This window comes from Rattus norvegicus, chromosome 7 (assembly GCF_021556685.1).
Source record: "Rattus norvegicus strain SHRSP/BbbUtx chromosome 7, alternate assembly SHRSP_T2T, whole genome shotgun sequence".
Lineage (NCBI taxonomy): Eukaryota > Metazoa > Chordata > Mammalia > Rodentia > Muridae > Rattus > Rattus norvegicus.
In genome coordinates, this window is record NC_141540.1 from 120,645,044 (window position 1) to 120,655,779 (window position 10,736).

The 10,736-nt window shown below is 50.6% G+C and overlaps 1 protein-coding gene across 1 annotated transcript; it reads left to right on the forward strand.

Annotated features, from left to right (window-relative positions):
• Nucleotides 1–435: 435 nt before the first annotated feature.
• Kdelr3 (KDEL endoplasmic reticulum protein retention receptor 3) lies at nucleotides 436–10,665 on the forward strand. Its single transcript, NM_001127546.1, is given in 5 exon segments — nucleotides 436–597; nucleotides 6,023–6,123; nucleotides 7,761–7,919; nucleotides 8,603–8,855; nucleotides 10,083–10,665. Coding segments are annotated over 5 exon segments (645 nt in total). The 5' UTR covers nucleotides 436–506; the 3' UTR covers nucleotides 10,124–10,665.
• The last annotated feature ends 71 nt before the right edge of the window (nucleotides 10,666–10,736 follow it).

Sequence of the window (10,736 nt, forward strand, 5' to 3'; positions counted from 1 at the left end):
AGACATCTCAGGTTATCTCCGAGTTTAACAGGTGAGGGGGTCAGAGTTCCGGTCAGCCCCACTTCTCAGGAGTTTCAACTGCTGAGGTCGACAGTGGCAGAGAGCCTGCTTTCACCTCCCAGGCCAGAACAGAGCTATGAAAGTCATCAGGACTTTTAGCCGAGTGCCAGGCCCTGACAGTGGTTTCTGGGGTTGAGGGGAACCCTGGGTGCCTACACAGGACCAGAGAGGGAGGGGCTCGGGCCAGCAGCCGTTGTGCGAGCTGCCCCGCCCGTCGGCGTAGGGACGTGGGAAGCGCAGCTTCCTGGCTCCTGTCCCACGCCGAGCCGCCCCGCCACGTCACCGCGCGGCCAAGGGTGCGCGCGGCGGGAGCGCGCGACCGAGGAGGCGCGGCACCGGCCTGGGGCACCGCGAGGCGCGGGGACGGGGACGTGGCAGCGCCCCGCGCACCAGAAAGTTCCCTGGGAAGTTCCGCGCGACACGGCGTGGGAGCCGCAGGCCGGACCATGAACGTGTTCCGAATCCTCGGGGACCTGAGCCATCTCCTGGCCATGATCTTGCTCCTGGTGAAGATCTGGAGGTCCAAGAGCTGCGCGGGTGAGCGGCCCGGGGCGGGGCGGGACCGGACCTGGATGAGGATTCAGGCTCAGAGGGAACCCAGGCGCGCGCGCTTCCAGAAACTTGAGTGAAGTTTTTCGACATCAAAGGATCCGGGAGATTATGCGGGAGCGTGGCTTGTGTCTCCACGGAGAGCCCTACCTCACCCCCCTTGCCCCGTCCTTAACTGGGCAGCTGGAAGTATCAAGGCTGCTGGGTGAGGAGTGGAGGGGGACCTTCCCCTGGGGAGGAGACCCTCCCCCTCAGGAGGAGGGAAGATATTTGAAGTAGCTTTAATCTTGGAATCTTCATTCTTTTACTCCTCCAGGGAGAGCCTTTTCCTGCTTGCTGGTGGCATCAGCCTGGCCCGGGGATGTGGAGCTGGCTCTAAGTGGGAGGCATTGGAGGGGCTCCCTGTTTGGCTAGAGGTCTAGCTGCCATGCTGGGATCGGAAGAAGTTTGGAGGCTGGGTGGATAATTGCAGTCCCCGTGCAATGAAACTGCCCATTGTCTTTCAGGCATCTCCATTCCTAGCGTTCCCTGCCTGCCCTAGGCGTGTAGATGGGTGTGAGCTCAGACTCCAGCAGAGCTGGGGAGACAGAGAGCCGCTGAGGGCTACGTTGAGGGAGAGGTTGGGCAGGGTGTGTGCTCAAGGAACAGGGTACAGTGTTGAGAGCATCCGTGCAAATAGAAGCCACGGGGCACGGGGCAAAGGAGGAAGAGGAATCCAGAAGGTAGGATGAACCAGTGGTGAAAGGCTTTTTCCGGTCACACTCAGGATCCAGGATGAAGGAAGTTGTGGAAGAAGTAGCAGAGGTGGAGGCTCAGCAGAGTCTCTTGAGACTCCGGAAATGGAGGTTGAGAGCATTTTGAGATGTCACCTGGGAGGCTGACCAGGAGAGGGACTTGGCTGAGTATGGATCAGGCACAGTTTGGATCCAGTAGCTTTGGACTGAACTAGAAGTTACCGGGGTTTGCAGTTGTCTCTCACAGCCCTTCAGGATCTGACTCTGGGCACCTGGGAGCTGTAGGCTCTCCTGGTCCTGTGCCTGTGCTTTAGCGGTCCAGGGTAGGATTGGGGGGAGTGCTGTTACCCCTTCCCTCACTCCTGGTGCCCTGACACCCCAATGCCCTGCCTCAGGGAGCTGACCAACTGAGAGACCAGCAGAAAGGGACAGGAGGAACAAATCAGTATGTGTTGCTGTAGGCGAAAGAAAAAATGGCAGCTGGTGCCAGCTCCAAATGCCAGAGCCACTGGCCACTGTCCCACTGTCCTGCTCAGTTATGTAGCCTGGGGCTTCTGTTTTCCTGTCAGTCTGAGGGACTCCCAGTGTCTCCTCCTGGGCTCCAGGTAGGGGTGGTGCTTGTGGAAGTCAGTGTTTTTATGAGTATGTGTGGAGCCACTGTGAGTGGAATCCTGAGCCCACAAGGTTAAGAGGGCTGGAGAATGTAGTGGCCAGGTATCCCCCATGGAGCTGCTGCCTAGGCTGTCAGGGCAGGGCAGGGGCCTCTTTGGCAAGGCCTCCATGGGGGCTTGGTGAAGGACTGGCACAACCAGCTCCACCCAGAGATGGCTCTGTGTAGGTCTTCTCCCCATCTGTGTCACCCGTGCCGGAGTTCCTTCACGGTCATCCTTATCTCCAAACCACACTCCCTGCTCAGCTCTACTCAGGGCCTGGGTCCTGTCACATGTGTGGGGGTGGGATGACTGGGGAGGAATGTGTGGCTCAAGCTTGTCCACAGCCAGTATGTGGGCCCAGTGTTCTTTCAGAATGGGAGAGACCTTAGGAGTCTCCTCCTTTGTCATTAAAAATGTCACCCGGGCCAGGTGACCTTTAATCCCAGCACTCAGGAGGCAGAGTGATTAAGTGAGTTCAAGGCCAGCCTGGTCTACAGAGAGAGTTCCAGGACAGCCAGAGATACACAGAGAAACCCTATCACAACAAAACAAAACAAACAAACATAACCCTGCCCCAAGACCGTGCTGTCCGACCAGAAGAATGAGGCAGGGAGTGTGGGCACAGGAAGGGAGAGTCACTACGTGGGTCCCAGGATGCAGACCCTGTGCTCACTTGGAATATAATCCAGACAAATTGCTAGACTGGAGGGGGCGTGGCAAGAGCCAGGAGAGAGGGTGGCCCAGGCGGCCGCTGGGATAAGGCTTTGGGTCTTTTAAGGACATTTGGAAGCCACATAAAAGTTTTAAGCAGAATTTTATTTTAAAATAGCCCTTGGGTTTCTGAATGGAGAACGGGAATGGGGAGCTGCTGGCCAGCAATAAAAGATTGTGGGAGTCTGGAAGGCACTGAAGCGGTAGAGTTGGACTATGTGAGAATAGCAGAGTAGAGGAGAGTGAGGCTGAGAGTTTCTGGAGGGACCTGGGGCCTGGTGACCATTGGGATGTGAGAGAGGGAGAGGCCCAAGGGTGGCCACGAGTTTGCAGGGGGATGGAAGGCTGTGGCTGTTTACCAAGATGGGGTAGAGGAGGCTATGGGGGTACAAGTTAGTCTTGGCTGACTTTTGGGGCCTGTCCTGGGATTGTCCTGAAAAGTGGAGTAGACAAATTAAGGGGAGGCTTTAGATCTGGACAGTCCCTGGTGTGTGTGTGTGTGTGTGTGTGTGTGTGTGTGTGTGTGTGTGTGTGTGTGTTAGAGGCTGTCAGCCACAGGCTGAGATGGCAGAGATACAGAACAACAGGCAGCTGGATGATTTGTTGACAAGGACAGGTAGAGCCATTGGAGGGGAGGCACCGCTGCACGCTGCTGCTTCAGTAGTGAGGTCAGTTGACCTTGGCTTCAGAGACACCAGCACTGGGACTGGGAGCGGCTGATGAGGTGACTTAGGCTGGTGTGGGTGTGGCAAGGAAGGAAGACAAAGGAAGTGCCTGGCCCTTGGAGCCACCTCCATGACCCACAGCAGAGCCAGAGGAGTGCAGGGGCTGGCCTGTTGTTTCAGGCCCAGGCAGGGTGTGCAGCAGGAACACTGGGGAGATGGAGTGGTCAAGAGTATAGAACCTCGCACATGCGGAGCAAGTGTCCTTGCCCCGGGGCCATGCCCCAGTCTCCACCCCCCCTGTTTTTTTTTTTTTTTTCCAGAGCTGGGGACCGAACCCAGGGCTTTGCGCTTGCTAGGCAAGCGCTCTACCACTGAGCTAAATCCCCAACCCCCCTGTTTTTTGAGATTGGGTTCCTTTGCCTAGGCTGGTTTGCCTCTGCATCCCCAGTGATGGGGTTATGCACCCGCACCAATGCACAAAGGCCCAGCCCTGCCCTTGTGTTCTTGTGAGAACCACAATGGCCACCAGTTATGGCATCAGCTTCAGCAGAAGCTGGATGAACATACAAGGGAGCCCTCTGGACTCTGAAGCTCTTTCATTCCCTGGTTGTGGTGGCACAAACCTGTGATCCCAACATGCAGAAGGAGATGGCAGAAAAATTAGGAATTCAAGGCCAGATTTGTCTACACAGAGTTCCAGGCCGGCCTGGGCTGTATGAGATGCTGTCTCAAAATGAGGCTGCTGAGATGGCTCTGGCTTAGGTACTTGCTGTCGAGTTTGAGCATCTGGATTTGGTCTACATGGTACAAGGAGGGAACCATCCCATGAAAGTTGTGCCCTGACCTTCATATGTGGAATGTGTGCACACACCCACTACACACACACACACCACCAACACATACTAAGTAAATTAATTTTATAAATACTTGTTTAAAAAACATTAAAAATAACAAGACTCTAACTCAGGTACATGAGTAAATAAAGAGTAGGTCAGGAAAGACGGTAGCCTGTGGCTGGAGAGATGGCTCAGTGGTTAAGAGCACAGGTTGATCTCGCAGAGGACCTGGGTTCAATTCCCAGTACCCATATCATATCAAACAACTGTATGTTGCTCCCATTTATATGAGTACCCTTTATATAAGTACTTATATAGAAACACGTGCAACGTATATAGTCATGCGGGCACCACACACATATAATATTCTTGTTTGTCTTTTGAGATACGTTACTACTATGTAATCATGGCTGGCCTGGAGCTCACAGAGATCAACCTGACTGGGTGCTGGGATTAAAGGTTTGCACCAGCACATTGCCTAAAATAAATAGTATTATATTTATCTATTCCTTTTATGTGTGTGTGTTTGCACCTGAGTGGCCTGTGAACCACATGTGTGCCCTGACAATGGGGATCAGAGGAGGGCATCAGATACCCCACTGGAGTTATAGGCAGTTGAGAGCCACTGTGTGGGTGCTGGGAACCAAAACCCGGTCTTCTGAAAGAGTATTAACTACTCTTAACTACTGAGCCATTTCTCCAATCAAAGTAAATAGATCCTTTTTAAAAAGACAGACAGACTGACTGACTGACCTTGGAGTTGGGCACAGTGGTGGCAAATACTTGTCATCTCAGCACTGAGGAGACAGAGGCAGAGAGGGTTGCTAAAAGCTTGAAGTCAGCCCCTTTACATTGATTGATTGATTGATTAATAATTAATTAATTAATTTTAAGATATGGTTTCACTGGGTAGCCCTGGCTGGCCTTGAACTCACTGCCTCCTGACATATGTGCCTCTATGCCCAGCCCAAGGCTAACATTATTCTTTTCACTTGTTTGTTTTGTTTTCCAAGAGGATTTTCCTGTGTATCCTTAGCTGTCCTGGAACTCACTCTGTAGACCAGGCTGGCCTCGAACTCATAGAGTTTTGCCTGCCTCTGCCTCCCAAGTGCTGGGATTAAAGGAGTGTGCCGCCATATGTGGAAAGCCAGCCCATTCTTTGTAGCAAGTTCCAGGCCAGTCAAGACTCCAGCAAGACCCTGTCTCAAAAAAAAAGAAACAGTACCGAGACTAAGACAGCATGCATGACAAGTCCGGGCACAAGTCATGCACATACTTGAGCTCAGAGGTCTGTGTTCTCAGGCATCTTTGTTTTTGCATGTACCATTTGGTGTTTATTATTTACTTATGGCAATGTTGGGACTGAACCCAGGGCCTCGCACATGCTTGGCTCTGTCCCTGAGTTGCACCCCTCATTTTTGTATTACAATGAGTCAAAATAGGCACGACCTCTGTACATTGGAAAAGGGCTTTAAAATGTGTGCACTGTGAAAACAGAGCGTTGCTGGACGCTGCTTTCCTCAGCCTGCTTGTCATCCTGGTTCTCCCATAGTGGAGCTCTGGGAGTGGCACACGAGCAGCCTCAACGCCCCCTCCCGGGCAACCCACACTACCTCTGCATCCTCCACAGAGACGCACCAAGCTGGCGCACGCAGGGTGACAGGGACGTAGTGTTGGAATCTTTCTTTGGAGACAGATCAGAGCTCAACAAGAGGCACAGAGACTCCGTTGACTTAGGGTGGCGCAGGGTTAGCCGCTCCTGGCTCACTACCCTGAAGGCGATGTTCTCACGGTTTCTTGTTCCCCCTGCACAGGCATCTCTGGGAAGAGTCAGATTCTTTTCGCTTTGGTCTTCACCACCAGGTACCTGGACCTCTTCTCCAACTTCATCTCCATCTACAACACAGTGATGAAGGTAAACGCATGCGAACTCCTGGAGTGCTGACGAGAGTTCGGGCCAGGGCTAGAGCTGGCTCACCTGCCTTGCTGCCCAAGGCCTTTCAGGCATGGGCCTCTGTACCTTTTCCTCAGGACCACCATGGTACTTGAACTTCACTCAGAGAGGTGGCTGTGAGATTCATCAAGGTCACAAGCTTAAGTGTGAGGCAGGTAGCATTTCATCTCAGCACTGGAGAAGCAGGGAGGCAAGAGGATTGCTCCAAGTTCAAGGCCAACCTGGTTTAGTTCCAGGGCTACATACACAGTGAGACAGTATCTCAAAAGACTCCTACTACCAACCACACACACACACAGAGAGAGAGAGAGAGAGAGAGAGAGAGAGAGAGAGAGACAGAGACAGAGACAGAGACAGAGACAGAGACAGAGACAGACAGAGACAAAGAGAGACAGAGAGACATGTAAACCCTGGCACCCTACCATGGACTAAGTATTTCCTAGTAATTAACCATCACATAGAATGGTTAAACAATAAACAAATCAGATGTTTATTTCCTGGACCCTGGGCATTTGTTGAACTGGATCGGCCACCCATGCAATGTGTGTCCTGCCTCTGCTATGCTGGGCACTTGGAGACATTCAAGACTCGTGGATCCCATATCTTTAAGGCAGAACGTCATAAGCAAATGAGAATATTAGTTATATATAATATATAATATTATAGTTATTATAATATATAATATTAGCTAAGCAAAATATTAAAAATCTTACTTCAATCCCAGCACTAGGAGTCAGAGGCAGGTAGATCTCTGAGTTCGAGGCCAACCTGGTCTACAGAGTGGGTTCCAGGACAGTAAAGGCTGCACAGAGAAACTCGGGTCTCAAACAACCTCCCCTTAGGTCCCCTCCCCCCCAAATATTTCAAGGGATGATACGGCACACCAAAAGTCTCGGGACATCCTTTGGGTTCCAGGTAGTTCATCCAGGCAAGGTAGGAGGACCTTGTCACCTGTGAAGCAGTCGCACTCAGTGTGACTCTGAGGCGGGGGTGGGAGGTTTCTTAAAAATCACCATTAGAATTACAGGAGGCTGACCCCCTACCTGCTTAGTTGATTTCTCTGCAGACCCAGCCTGGGTGCAGCAGGATGTGGTATTGTCTATAGTGGAATAGAAATGTGGTCTTCAGTACTTGTGTTCGCTCTGTCACTAATCCGTGCTGAGTAAGAATTCAGAGGAGGGTCCTGCCCATGAGTCATCTTGTGAGGGAGACACACTGACAGTCTTCACAGGGCATGTGACACCATGCTACAGGGTGTGGTGACAGCATTCGTCTCTCATCCTAGTGAAGTGTGAGTGAGCTCTCTATAGCAGTGTAGTCTAGAGCCACCCAGCAGTATTAGCACAGCCTGGGAAGTTGTGAGAAAAGCAAATTCCAAGGCTGCCCAGACCCCCCCCCCCCAAAAAAAAGACCCTATACATGCCACTAATGCAAACCTCCAGCTCTCGATTCTAAGGGCCCCAGAAACATCATGTACATGCACATGCATGCACACGTGCACACACACACAGAGGCAGGGCGGCCTGTTGGGGATAATAGCATGTTAGCCCTCAGGATTACAGATATGGCTTAGCATGAGTCCATCCATGTCTCTCTAGGTGGTTTTCCTCCTGTGTGCCTATGTCACAGTGTACATGATCTATTGGAAGTTCCGGAAAACGTTTGACATTGAAAATGACACATTCCGGTTGGAGTTCCTTGTGGTCCCAGTGACCGGCCTTTCCTTTCTGGTGAACTACAGTTATGCACCAATGGAGGTGAGTCTAGTCCCAAGGCAGGGATGCCTCCCAGCACCCTCTTCAGCCGTCTGGGCATCCGTACCACGAGCCCTCTGCTCACTGTTCACAGCATTCACCCACCCCACTTTAAGGGGCACATCTATTCACAGTCCTGAGGTTCCAAGTTAAACAGGTGGCAACCCTCCTTCAGTTGACACCTTGTGTCCCCGAGAGCACTCCAGGCTAACTCAGTGGGTCTGAGCTTTGAAAGACAATCATTTCTGGAGGTCCTATGCTGGTATTACTGGGCTGTTCCTTGGCACCTTGTCTTAAATGTCATATATAAACTATGCAATCTGTCAAAACAGTTTCATGGATGTATTTGCACTGTTGTAAAACAAGCAGGCATTCCATGCCTGAGCTTCTATTTCCGTTAAGTGACGAAGGTTTAATTACTTACGTTCAGGGCTGGGGACACTATGGGTAGAGTGCCTTCTGGCCTTGATTTCTATTCCCAACAGCAAACAGCCATAAATACAAGTTCTTAAACCTATTGTGTGGAACGTTCTGCTGCCCCATTCCTTTCTTGGGAGGTAAGGGAAGTTTGATCAAAGCCTACCTTGGTTACGTTGGTACCCTGTAAAGTATGTCAAACTTGTCTTCAACAAACGCATTCACTACACATGGCTCCTCTTCCAGCCTTTCTGTTGTCTTTCTGACAGATTCTCTGGACCTTCTCCATTTATCTGGAGTCAGTGGCTATCCTGCCACAGCTCTTCATGATCAGCAAGACTGGAGAGGCTGAGACCATCACCACTCACTACCTGTTCTTTCTGGGGCTCTATCGGCTACTCTATCTGGCCAACTGGATCAGGCGGTACCAGACAGAGAACTTCTATGACCAGATCTCAGTGGTGTCTGGAGTTGTACAAACCATCTTTTACTGTGACTTCTTCTACTTGTATGTGACCAAAGGTAGGCACCGGTCCTAGGTCCCCATGCACTTTTACGTATGGTACTTGTAGAAGTTTGAATAGTTTGGTCCCCATAGACTCGTGTGTTTGAGTGCTTGGCCCACAAGGAGTGACACAATATTAGGAGGTGCGTCCTTTTTAGAATAGGCATGCCCTCGTTGGAGGAAATGTGGTACCGTTTAGCCAAGCTTTTAAGGCTGGGGCAGGGTTCTTGTGAAGGCAATATATGCTTTGAATCAGGGTCTGATATATGGTAATTTCTCCTATAACTAGGACCCATGGGTCCAGGAATCAAGAGGTGAGAAAGGGAATAGTTCCACTATCACTCTTAGTGACTCAGTAGGAAAATTTTTGCTTCCAGTTCTGTTGGCCTAGTAGTTCTGGTTCCAGAGGGCAGAGTGCTTTTGCTAGGAGGAAGCTCTGTTCCATGTGCTTGGTGTGAATTTAAGCACTAGGAACCCTCAAAACCCACCTACACAGCAACACATTTCCTCCAAGGCCACACCCAACATTATCACTCCGAAGCCAGCATTCAAACATGAGTCTACAGGGGCCAAAACTGTTTGGTATTCAGGCCAGTCTTAGGCAGAGCCAAGGTTCATCCCTTCTGGAGCCTATTTGGATGTGGGGAGTTTCAGACCAACAGCAATCACAAATTCGGACAGTAAACAGGACTTCTGACAAGGTTGGGGAAACCTCACTTTCCCTAGTAGCTTATAAACCTTGAAACTCAAGGAAATCCAGCACACACAGGACCCCAGGGGGCTAGGGTGGGCAAGGCATGTTACCTTATCACCTCGGGCATCTTTAAGAACTCATTTTTTTTTTGGTTCTTTTTTTTTGGAGCTGGGGACCTAACGAACCCAGGGCCTTGCGCGCTCTACCACTGAGCTAAATCCCCAACCCCAGAACTCATTTTTTTCAACCAGCCCAGCAGCCACCATGCAAAGACTAATCAGGGTAGCTTAAAAACAGGGCTGGGATGGACAGACTATAGAGACAGAGCAGATACACCGGTCTAAAACATCAGTAACAAAAAGGTATGGGGCCCACAGGTAACTCCTCTTGTAAGCCCACAATCCTAAAGGGACAACAGGGTGTAGACTATGCCAGAACAAGGGAGGCAAAGGCAGGTGGATCTGTAGTTTGAAGTCTCCTGAAGGGGTGGGGAGAGGAATTAAGTCTTGTATTAGTACAGCACATTCTAAAAATTTTATTTTCTTCCAAGTCCTTAAAGGAAAGAAATTAAGCCTACCAATGCCAGTTTGAAGAGATAAGCCATCCCTAAGGCAGCTAGAGCAACCCATCTGGATCACTCCTTGGTGACTTTGAGCCAAGACTCGGGACTTCCTGTTAAAATGACTGGTGTGAATTGAGCTAAGTCTATCTCCACATCAATGGCAGCACCTCCCTTTATACCATCGTGGATATAATGAACACCTGGTCCATCTGCAAAGTATGGTGCCCTAAAACGAACGGCAAGTGAAAAGCTGTAAGACACCCTCCTTAGGTCAGAGCGCTGAACTCGAGCCTGTGTCCGCCTGCCATCTAAGCTGTAAGCAGTTCAAATAACCAGCTCTGCCAAGGGCTTAGGACGTCTACTCTCACTTGCCACCTGAGGTGGACACCATGGCCACTGTGTAACTGAATTCTGTGCCAAGAGCCCCCATCAGTCTCACCCTCCCCTCCAGTCAGAGGTGCTCATAGGATGACTGTACACTCAGCCTCCACACATTGACTGCTTGGAGGAAAACATTAGGACTGCACCTAAACTCTTGTTAAGTTTTAATATAATAAAAGTTCACACCTTTTTTGTCAAGTGTTTATTTATACCTACAAAAGAAAACAAGATGGTATCAAAAGGACAATTTACAAACTAAGA